General features: G+C 38.9%; 1 protein-coding gene across 12 annotated transcripts in view; it reads right to left on the bottom strand.

Annotated features, from left to right (window-relative positions):
* The window catches only part of KALRN (kalirin RhoGEF kinase), a 502,548-nt gene that overhangs the window by 262,655 nt on the left and 220,912 nt on the right, over window positions 1-18,981 (bottom strand). For all 12 annotated transcript variants that reach the window (XR_007632104.1, XM_050340466.1, XM_050340467.1 and 9 more), the window contains exons 6-7: window positions 14,561-14,683; window positions 5,742-5,933 (exon numbers count right to left, since the gene is read on the bottom strand). Coding sequence is in view for 11 of the 12 variants with exons in the window: in XM_050340466.1 (XP_050196423.1) it covers window positions 5,742-5,933; window positions 14,561-14,683 (315 nt within the window). In the remaining variant the exon portion in view is untranslated. The remainder of the gene's footprint in view (window positions 1-5,741; window positions 5,934-14,560; window positions 14,684-18,981) is intronic.

The raw sequence follows: 18,981 nt of genomic DNA, 5'->3' as shown, positions 1-18,981 counted from the left end.
TCATTACTTCTCATTAATGTTTTCTCTTCCTCCATTTTTCTTTTAAACCAGCCTGCCATACTTTGGGCTATTTATAAAAAAGAACAGTTAATTATATAACAGATGCAGTGCCCTGTAGGATGAATGTATAATGCCACAAAATCACCCCAGGATCACCGTTTTATCCACTCCTGAAGTGTTCACCTGTGGCTTGTTAGTAAAGCACTCACTTGCAGCATGAATTGCTATGAGATTCAAAGCAAAGAATTCCAGTTCAACTCTGGCATCAGCATCCTCTTTTATTAGTACTGTAAAGCTATTTACCATGCTGCTGTGTAATCAAGGATATAAAGTGTTTGCATTGTAAACTCTTCAGTGCACAGAGATGGAGTGACAAAGAGTAATTCCTAAACATTCCTGTCTACAAAGTACAAATCTACCAGGGACAACTGTGCTTTCCAGAGGACAAGAGGAAAGGATGGCAGGTTCTCTCGGATTGGTTTGACTTATGATCTGTCAAATCTGTTCAGATGAAATCTCCAAACACCCCTGCATAAAGCTGAAGTCATCATATTTTGTGCCAAGGCATTGGAATTCACATAATTTTCTATGCATTTTAAGAGCACAGAGCCGAGATCAGTCCCTTTTGGGGATGTTCCATGAACCTCTTGGTCGAAACAATGAACAAAAGACCTTTACACCTCACAGACCAGCACTCCTGCTGCTGGAATCACACTGGTATGGCTCTTATCGAAACTGCAGAATTCTACCAATTTGAGTAAAAGCTCTTATACTCATGTAACTCATCTACTGCTGTATCCCCAGACTGTGATTTGCACTGTAGGTGGGAGAAGTCTCAAGAAGATCCGATGCATATAACCACATGTTCACCACGTTGTCTCACATCGATCTGTTGCACACAGATGATGTCACATAGATCACTTTGGTAAGTTTGCTTCTGCCACTAGCAGGAGCAGTTGAAATCATCTGTTTTAAAAAGTTTTAAGAGATGCAGCCTGAAACAAAGAGATATCCTGAAACAATGCAGAGCAGTCCATGCTGTGTGTGTCATGTGTGAGTCATGTACACAGAGCAAGTATTTGTAAGGATTTTTGCAAAGTGTTAGTTCATGTCATAGGACTATTGATTTGGGTATTCTGAAAAAAGCAGCTATGTTAATTATTTGTCACACACTCTGGCAGACACAAAAAGTTCTGATCAATGTAACCCTTCGTGGTAGAAGCATATTCACATCCAAAAAATCACCACTTGAATGAGATGGAAAAAGTTGCATTTAAAATTATAAAATACTAACTGTTAGTTTGGAATAGGAGCCATTACTGTCCACTGGATACTCAGTACCATTTAAATTGAATGCTTAAATTTATAGTTAATCCACAGACTAGAATATCTCCTGTTGGGAACATAAAAACTGCTTAAATGTGATTTGAAATAATAATTGTCCGTGCTTTTCAAGGCTTCAGGAAAGATTGAGAAAAATTTCTCCCCAAAAATAAAGAAGTCCCTAGGGTAGCTTTGTGCCTCTGATCCAATTCAAAAGTAACTTTAAAGCAATGACCTACACTTACTCCTGACTCACAACCTATTCACCTAAGCTGCAAATTCCGTATGCAGATTCTATCGGGTAATAACGTATTCTCAGATCACTTCTTGCTAACTTTCCTCAGGGACTGCTGTGCTGTGTCACATGGTTGCTCCAAAAACACAGCTCAGACATTTTGTATTCTGTTTTCTCCACAGCTTTTGCACTGTCCTATCGCTTGCTAGGCCTCTGTGTGGAAGCTGCAGGATAACCAGGGTGTTCTCCTAGGACCCAGACCAAAACTACAGTGTGCTTTCATGCTCCAGAATGGCTATGGGGAAAGGTGGGAAGAAGACCAAGAAGCCACTTTCTCAGTGACTTTTAACACCTCTTGATACCCTGATTTTTTTGTATGAGGCTAATTCCATATTTCCTGTTGCTGTTTCTGGAATTTCCTTGTCTAATGCAGAAGTTGTCTTGGTCTTATGCCTGTATCTTGTAGATATCAACTGGATGTTCCTCTCCTCCCTTTCATCAAGTTCTTCCTCCCTTTTTTCTTTTCTTCTCTTTTTCATTCCCTTTCCTCATATAGGGGAGTAGAGGGTGTGCTTAGACAGACCTGGGCAGAAATGAGAGATGAGAACAGTAGTCTTCCTGGCTGGGGAGTAAAGTAAAATGAAACAAATAGCCAGGGGGCAGTTTTCTGAGAATCACCATAAATGTCTTGTGTGTGCACCTACCACCTGCTACCTTAAAGAGTAACTCTCCTTGTGCACTTCTGAGGGTAGAATTCCGTCCCAGAATTAATTGGCTGAGATCTCTCAGCTGATTGAAAACATTATTTTGTTCATTCTGACAGGATCTGTAGAGTGAACATCTTATGAGCAATTTAGCACGTTTTCAGAGATTACAGCCGAGCAGGGGAGGACACCTGGTATGTGTGCTTCCCCCATCTGGCAGTTAGGGAGCTGGAATCTCATCTGGAGTAAATCAGCACAGTTCTCCTGAAATCACAGTGAGATAAGGCGCATTGGCCCATGTTCTACTGCAAATCTGAATACTCTCAGACTATTCAAATATCTAAATGTATATCTATTATGTATATCTAAACGTATAGAAGCAGATTCTCCTTTGCACTAGAATATCTCCATGTTAGCACTAGAGAGGGAGGAAAAAAAAAAAAGAAAGATGAAAGAAGGAAAAAAAAACAATCAAGAGATTCATACCAGGTGGAATTATAGGACATTTGGGAAACACCTCCAGTGAATCTGCTGAATGGTACCCTGACTTGGACATAGTGGTTATTTGGAGTTTAGTTTACTGGCTTTTGATCAGACACACGTGTTGAAGGATCCCTGGCTGAAGGCTAACTTGGAATGGTTTATTTGGTTTTCTTTCTTTTCTTCCATTTTTTCTTTTTCTTTGCTGTTTTCTTGATGGTGGCTTAGGATGTACAGGTTGTGCTTAAAAAAATTAAGGAAGACGTGTCTGCACCCCCACTAAAAAAAAAAAAAGGAAAAAAAGAAAAATAATTTAAAAAAAAGCTTTCATCCAGGAATCCATTCAGCTGAGTCCCATTCAACATGCCACATGTATCTGCAATAAGAGCCAGGAAAGCAATGTGATTCTGAGGCACATGAAGACAGATGTGAGGTTCAATTCCCAGCAGGATTGACTCAGCCTTTCATCCTTCCAAGCCAGACAAATTGTATTCCGTGCAGTTTTCTGTGTGGGGTCTTTAGGAAGAGACTTTGAAAAACAAGTTTCTTCCTGCTCAGCTTGCATGTTATAGAAATTGTAGAGCTTTTCATAAATCACTGTCCCAAACCAACAGCTTCCTCGCAGGCTGGGGTGTGCCAAAGCCTGGAAGATTATGGTCCTAATAGACTTGCTTCCTGTTGGTATCACAGAGAACTTCAATCAATAGGCAGGAACGAACAAAGAGACTCTAGCAGCTTATCACAGTGGAGAAAAAGGCAATCTGCACATCAGATCGGTGTGAGGGAAGCACGAGTACAGTGTGAGAGAAATGGCTGGATCCACAACAAGATTGCCCCTACTGACAGAACAAAGGGAGCAAAACCAGATTTGATCTGCAGCAGAGTAAATAGTGGGTTTATCTGTATCTTTGCTTCATAGATTTAAGTCCTATTTATTGTAAAATAATGAAGCTCTGAATTAAGTTTAAAAAAACAATCCCTGGGTGATGTGAAATAATAAAGAATCACATTTTGAATGAATGTTGGGTAGATAACAGACTGTTATAGACCAAATCTCAAACACCTCACTATTTATACTATACAGAGGTCAAATGACTAAATTATTACCCTTCAGGTCATTGGTTTATTCTATCAGAGTTACGAAGGCAGGACTGAAATTTTAGTCCTGGCTTATGGACACACTGACACCCACATTCCTCTTTTGCAGCACTCTGAGTTCACAGGTTTCACATCATCATTTACCTTACACTGAATTTTCTGTTACTGCAAGTGAGGAGTAACTTCTGTCACAATTAGCAAACTGTCTGTTAGTAATATGAGACTGGCTTCTGTCAGACAGCACAAACTTCAGTTTGTTGTCAGGAAGTGCCAAGGCAGGATTGGGTTTTTCAGACCCATCCATACAACTGTAAAGAAGAAAGACCCAAAGCTGAAAGTGACATTACTGTAGCTCTTATTCAACTTAAGGCTGAGGCAGAATACCCACTTTGAGAGTATTCATAAGGCAGGAAGACAAAAAATATTCACCTTTAATTTCAGAGACAGTTCAGTGCAGTTTTCTGGTTTATTGCCTTTCATGCTGCACAATACCTCAGCAACTCCTTGTAAGTAGAAAACAAGACTGACACTTCAGAAAAATAGTGGATCACTCAAAAAAAAAAACAAACCTCCAAAACATCCAATCCTAAACCACGCAAACAAGAAATAGCTAATTCATAATAAACCTTAAACATTTTCATTGTGACCATAGACTGGATATATGGGGTTTTTTGAGTTTTCTTTAAGAATACATGATTATTGACAATTATTAACATGAAGACTACTCCTAAACACTACAATGCCTATTGTAAGGAGATGAAAGTTCTTGTATTGGGAATCTTCTTTGAGTATCAGTCCCATCAGAGGCACCGAGTGTGCTTACATGAGTAAGTGCCCAGTAGGGTGAGTAATTGCTCCATGCTATGGCCTGTTGTCAATAGGAAACACACAATAAAGAAAAATCCATTATAATTCTACAGTCAGAAATAAACAATAAGGAAAATCTTTACTCTTTGAGCTAACCTTTTCTATACATATATTCTGGCTAAAGAGGCCAGAATATCTTACAATTTCTTCTTCAGATGCTCCAGGTATGGGTCATTTTATAAACATCAAGAACACCCACTTAGTAGCTTTGATATTAACCACTCTGAAAAACAAGCACACAACAACACTGAAAAGAGCTCCAAAGCAGTCTTTGTCACTGGAAAATGAATGTAATCAACATATGATCAATGTTGAACCATCATCATTAGATGGGCCTGGTTTAGTGTAAAAAAAGCAGAAGGTTTATTCACTGACATATTTTAAATCTTTTGTAGCTATGAATTATGGAATCATTCTGGTGGTTGTTAAAAACACAAACCAGAGTTCAGGGACATGGAAAATTTTCTTGGATGTTCCTGCCTCTGAAATCTCTGCTTAGTGAGGTCTAATAAAGTCTGGGGCTATGGATAGCACTGCAAGAGTAAGTGTTGGAATGAATTCTGTAAGTTTCATTAACAATAATGTTCTTTAGCTCCGAGAAATTGTCTGCTGATATGGGTCTATGTCCTACGTGTGAATATTCCTGTGCACATGTAAGTGTGTGTGTAATAGCACATATACATATGGGTGCAGATACATATTGTCTTCCTGACTTTAACAATCCCAAATTTACCCACAGCACCAATGAAATATTAGGCAATAGAAATGAAACAGCTTGTTACTCCACCAGTGCACTTCATTCATGATCAGACTCCTTCTCATTATTAAGGTGAAAATATAATTTCTTACCCACCAGGGAACATGCGCCACTTTTGGGGTGGAAATGTTACTATTTGTTTTTGAGAGAGTGAGCCACTAAGGAACAAGGCTCTAAACCTCACTGCACATAAGCTAAAAGCCATCAAGTACTAATTGCAGCATCATCATTATCACCATAGCAGTGGATCATTTTGCCACTCACAAAAGCAACTCACCTGTTCGGCTTTCTGGTGAAAGACAGCAGACATGGCTAAGATGGTGCTGCGCTCATCCAGAGCTGCAGCAAAACTCTTCCACTCTTGATCCAGCTGGCTGGATATTTGTTTAATTTGCTGGGAAGCATAATGGCCTGCCTCGGAGAGCCTTGACGCAACAGACATGATTCGATTGATGTTGACATAGGCGTTCTGAAAATTAAAAAGCACACATAAATAAAGAGAAGGAAGAACTGTGACTACCCTCTGCCTTCATTACACATTCCAAACTCCATCAGCTGGAGTAAAGCCAAGCAGTTCAGTGAGAGCAATCAAGCACCTGCTTAAATATGCGAGAATAGCAGGCATATTACCTTCCACTCTAAAAATGGATCCCTTTGGAATCTTTTTGCTCATCTATGCCATTATCTAACGCTGTTATCTCCCCCTCTCTACTTGAATTTATTTATGTAAAACTAATTTGCCCTACTTTAGCTATTTACTCACCTGTTAGGGTCTACTCATTGCTTCTATCTTTTTACTATTTCCCTCACATTACTTCATATTTCTGGATGCTATATCCATGTATTCATAAGTAAAATGTTTGCTTTCTGTCCTTTGAGAACTCTCTGATAATCCTTTATAGACATGCAGTGTCAACAAATGGAAAAGTCTCACAGAATTTAAAAGAGCTCATAAGGATATTCTATAGACATATAAGTGTTTCCATAGAAATGTCTATTACATTATAGGCTTCAGTTAAAATGTTATCTTTTCTGCAGGCTATTTTAAGCTGTTCTCCAGCAGAGATATTATTTAACTTCACTCTGCATTTAGAAGGATTCAAAAAGCCTACTAAAAGGGTAATATTTTCTGTTCTTTCACAAGAATTTTCCATTACAGTTTTTATTCATCCTTGAAGAAGTGGAAGAAGAGTTTTTTTCTCAAACTGAAGTGTGGACAGCAATGTAATTGCATTATAATACCACCGTTCTGCATAGGAATGCAATGCTGAAAATAAATAGCCATCATGACAATGTCTTACAAAGATGCACCCTCAAAAGACAAATGACAGCTGTCTTGCGGAGTTTTGGAATGTCATTTGGCAAAAGCACTTTTCCTTTCTCTTTTCTCCTCACCAGATGAAAGGAACATCTCAGAATTTGAGATGTTTTGCTGGTGTTGACTTACTGCTGCTTTCTGGTCTCACTAAAGCATTTCGAAAGGGCTCTAGGAATTTCTGAGACCAGAATCTGTAAGACCCTTATGCACAAGGACAGACAACAGCCCTGATGATTTTAACAGTATTACTCATGGGCAAATAATAAATCAGAGATGGAAGTGTATGTTGGAGCAGGATCTCACCATAGTGAGTGGGAGCACAACGTGGAAAGGTATCTGCCAATCCAAACATGAAACACAACAGAGCACTGCCAAGTCAGGCACAGTTCCAAACTAAGTTGTAAAGCAGGGCAAGGTATGTCTGCAAAGTGTGTGGGATAACTATGAAGTACACTCATCATACCCGTGGGTGATAAAGGGGAAAAGGATGGAGCCACACCCCACACAGCCACTCTGCTCTCCTTGGTGAAACCATGACTGTGAAAGTTGCCACCTAAATAACACAGATCTAAAGCAACTCCCAGCCTTCAGTTTTGCTTTTTCCCCTCATCACAAAGCCTTTTCCTAAAAAATTGACTTGGCTCAAAATTGTAAGATTAATTTTAAAGAAATATATTTTTTTCAGCACAATTAGAGAAACCAATCAAAATGTTCTGGAGTTTAAAGTTTACTAAATAAAGGTACTCTGATTTGAAATTTTAACCACCAGCCATAATCAAACACTTCTTTGTGTCCCTCTAGGTTAGAAACTGGAATTCAGACTAAATATTTAAGCCTTTTTCCCAGAAAGTCTTCATGACTAAGCCTCAACCAAGATCATTTTGCAGTATTTCAGGTCGGTCCTTCTGGTGGGAAGCAGTGTAGCATGACTGCACTGCTACACTATAGTTGCTAAAACTTGGATGAGTTGTGTCAAAATAAGATATGGAACTTTACTGCAGTTGACAGAAAAGAAAAATTGCCAGAGAATTTTTGATTTCATGTAAAAAATGGTTGCTTTCATCCTGATTTTATTTTTTTTCCCTTGCAGAATTATCTCAGCCACTGCAACGCAATGGGAAAACAACTGTGAATTCCTTGGTTCACTACAGTGCACAGACATGTTAACTAGTAGGAGGGTAAAGGTAAGATTAGTCAAACTGCATCAGATCTTCTGAGAGTTTTTTAAGGCTGAGAGATTTATAGTTTTTTATGTCTGCTGTATTTTTATACAGACATGAGGAAGAAGTTTCTTTTCTATATGAGAATTTTGCATGGAAGAGTACCAATTCACAAACTCCACAGCTTTTTCAGCAGAAAGCAAGGAGCAGTTTGGGAATCACCTGCCCAACCTTCCACTCTTAGTGCACTAAGTGGAACAGGCTCAGGAAACAGAGACCTCTGAGCTTCCCCTGCTCCTTTTTGAGCAAGTCCAAGTTTCTGAGCATTCCAGTCCAGTATCATCCGGGATGTGCTCTTGTGTGGAGCTCCAAAAAGTCATTTAATGGAGATACCTCCACTTCCCTGACACATGCACCCATTATCTTCATTTCATTTATCCCATCTCATTGAAGCAGAGACACTGAAGTGGGGTTTGGACACACAAGACTTGTTCAAGGTCTCACAGAAAAACATGACAGAGCAAATACTTGGGTGAAGAACTGGAACTCAGCACAGCACACCCTACCAGACATTTTACAATCTCAGGACCTTTACTCAGTGTCACTATTACTGGGACAGATGAAATCCCTGGGAAAAACTGGAAAATATGCGATTTCTGTTGCAGATTCAGATAAAATGCAGTATGGCTTCAAGGCACTCCATAATTTACTTTCAAGAGAAAAACATTTAATTGACCACAATCCACAAAATGCAAGACATTTCTTTTCCACCTTGAAGAAGCACAAGATTGTTAAGCGCCTTTTTTTCATCTTTATCTGCCAATGTGTAATGGTCTGAGTAAAATGGAAAATCTATGCTGAAAAATTCAACTGTTCACGTTTCACAAAGTTAAACCTTCCTTTCCCTCTGGTTTATTCACCTGCAAAAAGTGAGTGAATTGAGATTTTTTTTTTCTATATCACTATTATATAGATCTTCTTATCTTTATATGATATAAATTACATAGAGCAACTAATGTTTGTGACTTTATTTTTCCTTTAGGCTCAGAAAATCTACTTCATCAGGTGCATGGAGAGTCTCACTTGAAACCTAATCTAAGGCCTCATCTTTTTTTTTTTTTTTTTTTTTTTTTCAAAACAGAGGTGTCCCCAAAAAGGACTGCAAGGCTATATAGGACCACAATAGGTCAAACAATAAGAAACTATATATTGATGTATAGAAGTAAAAGCACTTCAGTTGACATTCTGTAGTCATGACACTAGGATACAGAAAATGTTGGGTATCCTTCGTCATTGAAAAACTTTATTTTACTTGTATTTGCAAACTTTCCAAAAGCACTCCATGTGTTGGAGTTCATTTGGTATTGAGTTTATTTCAACTTTGAAACTTTAGTCAAAAAAAGGGGACTTCTGCCCTCTAAAAATCAGTGGACCGGCCAACAAAAATTTCCCCACATATACACTGGCATCATGATACATAAAGAGTTTCTTTTAGATTTTAGGAAGGCCTTGTGCAGTGCTTTGCAAGTGAACACACCCCTCTCTGTCCACCGACTCTTGGTCCATTTCTGTTGCCTAACCAAGGCCTCCAATCTGGTCATCAGCGCGTGTCACGCAGCTCTTCCTCCAGCGCAAGCAAGCACTGCTGAGGTCCCCAGCACACGGCAGGATAAGAGCCCTCAGTCTCAGCAACAAGCACTGACAGCAGTGGAGTTTTAATTGTGGCATTATCTCCCACAGGGAAATACAGTAATTCAGCCCCGATCATTTCCTGGGCATGCTGGGAGACCTTCCCTCTTAATTAAACCCTCCAACCCTAGCTGGAACAATACTTTCTTATGATACACTTATGAAAAGAATACCTTACACTCACAAAAGAAAAATGAGCAGTGAGAAGCATTAAATCTGCAAGGAATTTGGCTGTGTTCATCTCATTTCCTAGAGAACTAGTTGAGATATTGTGATGACAAGCAGCAAAGGTGGGCTGCTAGAGAAGGGTTTTGCAGATTAATTCAAGGTGAAATTTGATTGTTGAAGAGTTGTTCTTTAAAACAAAATTTAAAAATAACCAGTTTGCACTGTGTTATTGACAGTTTAGAAACCATATGTGAAATGAACCTAACACATAACTCCAAAGCAGAATGTTTCAGTGAAAAAAAAACCCATAACTTATGAGATATCTTTAAGACCTTTAAGTTTCTATAACAAGGCCCATTACATGTAGCCTGTTGCAGAGTAATATTGGATGGCATTTTAGCTCTGCCTACATACAGAAAAATACCAGTCATTTAAGACAGATGTTGGGAATTTTCAACAGACACTATTAGCCTTTACATGACAACTGTAATGTGTTTGAAAGATATTGTGACTTAGGACAACATGTAGTGTCAGACAGCAGGACAGGCAGCAGTGACAGCTCTGAACGCTGCCATTTTTACACATTCCCCACAGAAAGTGGGAAGTCATTCTTTAAGGAGGTTAACAGATCCAGGCATAAAAAAGTCCAGGCAAAAGAAACAGGAATAACTCCAGTTACTCAGGACAAATGGTACATACACCCTGTATCCAAGTGCAGAGCTACAACCAGTCTGCTTTGTGCCATATCGAAACACCAGGGGTTGTTCTCTAGTGAATTTATTAGACTATTGATATTCCTCAAAAAAAGGTCTGAGCTAAATATTCATCCTTGTGAAAAGTATTATTGCTGCAGTATAAACATTATACAGCTGTCATAAAGACTAACATAATTTATTTTGAAACTGAAGTGAAAACAAGCACTGCCTTGAATCACAGGGAAAAAAAAACAATCTATGGTCCTTATTTGAAAGAAAACTAACACACTACAGTTTATTACCTCAAATATACTATTTCCCCACATCCCACATTGATCACTTAAAAGGAAGAATTATTATTGTAACAAACAGAGCAACAAATTGTTTTTCCAAGCAGGAGCTTTGGTCACAGCATGCCTATAGAGATGTATGGGAAGATCACGCGACAAAAGGCATGACCCAATAAACATTTGGAGTGTGTATTTTCTAGAGGAACTGAAGACAATATTTTAACTATTATTAGTTATGCCAGACTTAAAGGACACTAAGCATAGTGCAAAGAAAAAAAAAAAACAAACCACAATTAAAACAAAACACCTTAGAGTTCCAAGATTGGATCCAACTTCCACTGAAGTTTGTAGGGTTTGTCCCTGCAAAACATACAGCCATCCTTAGCCACTTTGTCCTCCTCCTCTCTCAATACTGACTTCAGTGTATTGACAAAATAACCCCATGAACCATAAACAACCCCAAGCTCCACAACCAAAAAAAGTTCAAAAAAAGACACATATCTGAGTTTTGTAATTAGCACGAGAGAACTGAAAGACTCACCAGGTATAAATCTGGTTTGAATTAAATGTTTGGTTTATCTCATTAAAACTCACTACAGTCTTAAGTTTTCAGACATGTGTGGGTCACAGTACTCTACCTGGGACTGCAAACGAATCTAAGGGTTATTATTATCCCCTTTATCTGGTAAAGAAACTGCAAAGGATTCCCGTCATTTTGTTTTTGCAGCCAAGTGTTACATGAAGAGATTGAGAAATACTGGACTATAAATACCAATGAGTACACAGCCAATAGAAAATTCACTAGAACTACAGTTTTCTCTCTAACACCTTTTGCATTATGTAACCTATTCCTAATCTTTAACTTCACACATATTTATCATAGGGTAACTTAATACAAGAATATTGTTGATATGCAAAAGTAATTTATGTACGTCGGTATCGTAGGAGCGGAGCCTTTGGGAACCCACAGCAACACAAAGACCATTTCCTCCTCTGAAAGTGTGACAGTGGCCTAAACCTACTACTCTTACTGCAATATAAATATTATCAAATAATATGTGCTAGTCATTTTACAACAGAAATCAAACAGCAGCATGAATGAGTGAAGATGATGCCCCAAAAATAAGACAGGAAAGGGTCACTTCAGTTTCAGTCTCCTCTCATTCTTCCTGCACGCTTTACCACCTGTGGAGTGACTAGTATGCAGCTCAACACTCTAATGCAGCAAAGTGATGTCTCCTGCATGCCAACACCCTCATGTTCACAATGCTGACTTGCAGGGACACTGGGACACACTCCACATTTTTCTAGCAAAGAATCTTCTCCATCTAAAAAAAAGTACATCACTACTGATGTAAGAGCAGCAGCTCCAGGGTAGTTCAAGTAGCTGCAGCTTAAGGTTATTACCCTTTTCCCACTATTTTCCAAATATCCTTTCACTTTGATACATCCCTACGTCTGCTATTTCAAAAATAGGATGCCCAGCCTTCTGCAGGACAGCAGCCCTCTTTAATTCCACAGGCCAATCTCTTCAGATTGTAAAACTCACTTCACATGCCAGCTTGTGCAGCCCTGGTACTGCAACACCCTCTGGAAATGCTGTGCAGAAGCACAGCTCACATACAGGCCTTTCAGCAACAGGCAAAGTCTTTAAAAACCTGTTTGACTGTGAGGAATTTCAATCACTGAGTAAAGATCTGATATTGGTGAAAAATACCATGGAGGCCTCATTTACACTGGGGCGGGGGGGCAGGTAAGAAGGAGGAAAAAAAGAAAAGTATTGGCCTGAGTTGCTTCTGTATCCTGAAATATTTCTGTAGTCTTTTTTAACCTGACTTTGCCACAGTGCAGTAACAATACCACAACTCATTATCTAATCTCTGTTTGACAACTGAAATCTGTTGAACATTTTTTTTAAAAAGTTCTTACTGAGAAAGTGTATCATGGGAAATTTTAAAATGGAAATTTAGGTTGAATAAACTGTTCTCTGTATGAATTGATGTCAATCCAAAACCAAACAGAAGACATCATCCCATCATCATCAGGGATTCCAGGTCTAATATTCAACTAAAGCTAAAAAAAAAAAAAAAGCATGTTAAAAATGACATACAGCTGTACTGCTCTCCTTGATTCATATTCCTATAGGAATATATAAGAACATACAATTATCTAAGAACATTCAGTCCCAATAAATAGGGCACATTGGGCATCATCTCTTACTGTACTTGGGGACAGATGGAAGAAGAATGGAGAAAAAGAATTTTTCTTCCATTAGGTGGACTGTCCCTGTCACTTGTTAATTTTCTTTTTACAGCAATGATCCCTTTCCAGGCTTAACTTCCAGCTATTTTAAGAAAATAATACCACCTAGTACCACAAAAAAAGGATAAAGGAATATTCTACAGCTGGACTGTTTATTGGTGTTTTCTGAAGAATTATGACCAACTTTGCATCTTTCATAAGCCAAATTAATTTTAATGTACTGACCTCCAGGACACATTTATTTGCTAAAATTCTGAAAGCAGCAAGTGTTATATGGAGACAGGGCTATCCTGTATTTTGCTAGCTGGCACTGTGAGGGCAAGCTTAACAATCAGTGCCTAGAGCCTGGTTTTCAGTGCTTCTTTCAGATATAATCACAGTAAATACATTAATAGGCATTATAAATATTTACTCATCTCCCACTGTTATGCAATGCCCTAGTGGGGCACAGTGCTTTAAGCGGAGAATAGCCAGCTAGGTGCAAATGGGGGGTGGAATTCAGGTCAGTGAAGTTAATTACCTGACCTGGAATTTGGCTGGAATACCAGGCTTAATGCCTGTAGCCTTATGAAAGCTGTGTGTGGTTTTAACAACCTCAGGCAGCCAGGACCTCTTTTTCACTTTTCAGACAACTGCTCTCCAGTACCTTGTCCTTGAGCGGCACGGCAGGTGTGGCTCTCCAGTGACCTACACCTTCAACTTTAACATCAACCACCACCTTTGAGGTCTCAGCCCCTTGCAGCTGCAGCCTGACCATGCACAGCATGAGCAGGTTCACCTGTAGGGGCTGGTTTACTCAGGGCAAGCTTTGGTGTACTTGATAGAGAACCTTCAGAGAGCTCATCTCTGCACTGTGCAATTACAGCAGGGGTATACATGCATCTTTCTAACCCACTGCAACAATCAAAACATCAATGCACTCTGTCCTCATTTCTGTGCTGAAAGCAGAGCAGTTTCCAGAACAAACACTTTATGCCCGGAAGGTATAAGAAAATGAGGAAAGCACTTATAAATGTATAATGATGATTTTTTTTTTTTAAGAAAAAAGGTAAATTTAGTTACATTCAAAAATTCTGACTGATTTAACAATTGAAAAAGGCAAAATCCTACTGTGGTCACAACTGACAGCTTGATTATTGTCTCTTTTCCAAGGTTCTGAAAAGTACCTTAGCAGGGTAGGGGGGATAGAAGCATAAATTACTAAGGTGCCACCTACAGCTCTCAATAATTCCCCATCAAAGAAATGTCAAAGCTTAAAAAATATTGTATTTGCTCCCCAAAATGTAAACTAAATCCACAAAACTGTGCTGCATTTAAGTCAAGGAAATAATCCCGTATCAGTGTCTGGGTGGACAGAGAAACTCTCTGCTTTGCAGAATGAGGGCTGCTGCCACAGCCCAGCCTGACCTTCCTTGCTTCACCTCTCACAGGTCCACGGTGCTCTCTGAACTGGAGGTGGCCCCTGTGCTGGCCCTTTACTCACTCGTGTTGTTCACACTGTGCTGTCAACTCACCATGGAATTCATGGCAAAGTGGTTGTGCTGGGTCTGCAGGTCCAGGGCGTGTTGGTAGCTCACACCGATCTCCGTGTGACTCTGCAGGAACAACTCTTTGTTGTGGCTGATCCAGTCGAACATCTACAAGAATTCACATAAAATAAAGGGAAAAAAGAAAAGTTAGACGAGGATGGAAACAATGAGAGACAGTGCAAAATATAAAAATCCTGTTATGAGATAGATGTATATGCAACACAGACAAAATCACCTCATCTATGCTCCTCATTAAAATAAACTGTTGTGGAGCAATAAAATCACTGGAGTTATCATCATATTTCATTATTAACAGAATGATAGGCCCAGAAAAAACAATTCATAAAGCATGTTCCTCAGAAAGCTGATCCCATAGTTTTTCCTATAAGTAAAAGGAATTTCATATATAGAAAGATGGCAGCAGAGGAAACTATAATCAGGGATTGCTTCACTGACCGAAGATCTAGCAGTTCATAAAGTACCTTTAATCCACAAATGGACCAAAAATTCCATAAATATTATGGATGTGATTTTCTCAACCCCCTTTATTTTTCATCTGTACAAAAAGTTTCCAAATGCTGCTTTCAAATAGCCAGTTGACTTCCTACATTTATATTTCCCAGGTCTTTGCAACTCCAAAGCCATAACTTAGTCTATTCTTCCGTTTATTATTTTCAGTGAATGAAGAGAGAAAAAGAAAAAAATTATTATTATATTAATATCTCTAAAGAACACACATTTCAACTTCTTCCACTTCCAAATGTATTTCCAAGCAAAATGGATTGTTCTGTACTTCAGACACAGATAGAAATATATTGAATAAAGCTGACAAAACTCACTCCTTATTTTGAAGCACGTTACTGTGACATTTCAATCTGCAGCACATTCATGCATTATAAGCTGTCACAAGTCAGGTAGGAGATGGTGGGTTTATGTTTTGGTGTTCTGTGTTGTGTTAGAGACAAAATGCATTCAAAGTGAGAGCCTTTCATTCTTTACTCCTGACTACAGCTCTGCAGGCAAATACAATCTCACATTTCTTCTTTTCTGCAAAACTTCTTGTGTTGCAGAATGCCTTTGAACCATGTTCCCTCATCTCCATGCCAGCAAGGAGGGGACTGTCCATTAATAAGGACTCTTTCATAATAAAAAAATAAACAAATGAAACCCTAAGTCCTTAATTTCTTATAAGAAAAGAAAAGCTAATTATAGAAGCAGCAGAGCTCAGGTAAGTGCAGTCCTTGGTGTTAAAGTGGTTTAGGGTCAAAAGGCAGTGATGCAGCAAGTGACCACCTTACTTGCTCGGTCACAGAATGGTCACAGAATGAGTCCAGATCCTGGCTGTAACACTTGCATGTTCTCCAGTAAAGAGCTGGTTCGTTCTTTAGCCCTGAATCACAATTTTTGCCCTCTGACAGCTGCAGAACACTCGGAGCCCACTGCTCAGGCACTGTGTGCTGCTGCAGTTGCTCAGGGTCATGCCCCGTTCCCTGTAGGGATGGTGCTCCCAAGAGGAGAGAAAAGACCCTGTGTGGGTCACCTACGACTCCTGCAGTAAAAGCAACATTTCATGCTGAGAACTCCATTCAGCACTGGAGTGCACTGCTTCGTGCAGGGGATTTGCAAAGATAATATTTAATATCCCTTTCAACAGAAGGCAAATAAACATTGCAAGTGTCACCAGACACACTATACTAACCTGGTCCCAAAAATCTCACATATGCCTGAATTTTTAATCTTTTATTTATGAAAATACAATTTGCAATTACAGAGTCTACACTAGCTTGTATTTTGTGTTGATAAATAGTCCTAAAGGCCAATTTTGGTTCAAGTTACAAAGATGCAAATCCAAAGTGATATCAATGACACAAATAATTTCTCATTTGTACCCATGGAGCTGATCAGGCCTATCACCATTTTTTCAGGAAATATAACTAACATTTTTGCAAGGATGAGGTCAGGGGTTTCAAACGTTACTGCCAACTAAACAGAACAAAACAACCTAGTACACCTGAAGAGACATCTAAAGCTTTCTCATTGGATTCCTTTTTCCCACTGTATGAAGGTTTAATAAGCAACATTAGCACAAAATAATTTGCCACACTTGGGTTCTTGCAGGAAAAAAAAAATCATAAAGCTAATAAAGGAAAATTCCATACGAGAAAGTTCATGTCCCAACAACAAGATTTTACATCTCTGCTTAGAGACCAACAGAGATTTCTTGTAAGTAGATATATGTTTGATGTGAGCATTTTTTAATGTTTTAAACAATCTAAAGACATTCAGGGAGAACAAAACTGGCAGCAATCCACTAAAAATAAACAGTAAATTTAATATTTTATGCTCAGCAAAGCCGAATCAGGATCTTTTTAAGACACGTAATTTAAACAAGTAATCTATTGTTCTGTGGATAGGGAGCATTTCCTCCATCTAATCTATACACATATTGTTGGATAAGAATCCAGCTTAAGTTAAACCATGCTTCTGCCTTCTAAAATAAAATAATAAACTGTCAGGAAAAAGTAAGGAAATTTAGGAGATGATTAATCTTTTCTTGTCTTTTTTTTTTTTGGTAATCAACTGAAATACACAACAACGGTTTAAAGGATGTCCTTCAAGAATTTTGAGCAACACTGAGCAACACTAACAACAGACCTTGATGGTGAAATCTGTACCACCTTTAAAACAGTATGGTTTTCTATCCATGGCCAATAACAGATTTTGAAAGAGACTCAATTTCAGTTTAGACTTTGAATTTTTCTATGATATTATTCATAAAAATTACTTTGGTTTCAGCTAGCCTATGCCTGTAGCAAATTATCCCCTATCAATACGATCTAGAGTCTTGCCCAAACTCTCTCACATCTCACACAAAAGCCCAGAGAATAAAGAGGTTTGCATTTCATGTGGTTTGGAGCTGGGAGAAAATCAAGCAAGATGTCTCGGAACAAGAGCAGAGTAAAAAAGATGCAGATTTAGTACAGTCAAAAGTAGGGTTAACGATGACTTTGCTCTGTAAAAACATGCATTGCTCCTGAGTCTTAATGAATAATAAGCAGTATTTACAAACACTCTTGCTTTGCACAGCAGCCAGGGCTTTTCAGGATTGCAGACATGCCAACCTTAAGCAATGCAATAGTGTGTCTGAGGTACCCAAACAAGTTCCAGATGAACTGGTACCCCTGCATAGCACCGTCCCATGCTGTGTAGAAATGCTAACTTGACCCTCAAAATGGCACAGCCTGGGCTCAGTACTGCTTGGATTTGTAACTGCACTGATCTTTTTTCCAGGGCTGGTACCTTCAGAGACTTCTCAAGCATTTCTGCTTAACGCTGACTTAACTGTAGACATTTTCCCAAGTACCCAGAAGAGAGTACTGGGAATCTGGCATCATGGAATACTTTGTATTTTCATCCCCTAATCAAATATGCGTAGAAACAGTATTACACAGTCCCACAGGTCACGAGATCTCCTTAACAATTGTGATATTTAAATAAATAAATACCTAAAAGTGGTGTCTTATTTGCTTTTGAGATCTAATGGATTGTGTTTTCAAACTCTTTTCTCGGACCACAAAGTCTAAAATGGACTTAAAAAAAAATTTCTCATAACAATATGACTCAAAGCTGAGGCGCCGAAAATACCAGATGTCAGGTGACTTGTGATGCTGCTGTGAGAGTTTGCAGCAGGTTTGCAGTGTGTGGCCAGGAGGTTTCAATATGAAGGTCTGTCAACATTGTCTGGCCTGGCCCACATTACTAGTAATATTTCCTGAAAGCTTTCAGGTTAAACTCGTTTTCCACATGAGAAATTCTGATGCTTCCTGTGTTCCTGAAGTGAGTGTGCTGCCTAGTTTGTTTAATTAAAACACACCATTACGGATGTGAACATGGCAATGACCCAACAATTGTTGTTTCACTCAACCCTACAAGGACCACCCCAGTTCCAACGGCTAATTTGGGCTCCTGAAAAAAGGCTCAAGATCCTCTGACAAGTTAGTTTCCCTGTCAAAGGAGTGAGTTTTTAATACAGTAAATATCAAAGTTTGGCAAATGTGCCCTGTGAGATCAGCTTAAACCAGACACAATGTCTCAGCAAACTGAGATTTCCTGTGTCATTCTAACATTGCTACCCAGCACTGTATCAATTGATCTCATACCATCCATGAAAAAGACTGTCTTAGCAAACCTAGCCCAGTGATTACCATAAAATGATTGGATCTTTCATTATTCCTGTAACTTACTTCTTAGTCCTGTGACTGCCAGTGACTTAATTCTTCTCTTAAGCCTTCTAATCATTCCTGCATTCATGAATTCACATCAAACAGCAGCATAAAATAACTAAGATTAGACATTATATCACTAAAAACCACATGAACTAAATGCCCTCAATGTCTCCCAGCCTG

Source organism: Myiozetetes cayanensis, unplaced genomic scaffold (assembly GCF_022539395.1).
Source record: "Myiozetetes cayanensis isolate MyiCay16 unplaced genomic scaffold, myiCay2020 scf9, whole genome shotgun sequence".
Classification (NCBI taxonomy): Eukaryota; Metazoa; Chordata; class Aves; order Passeriformes; family Tyrannidae; genus Myiozetetes; species Myiozetetes cayanensis.
This window is presented reverse-complemented; position numbering and strand designations above follow the sequence as displayed.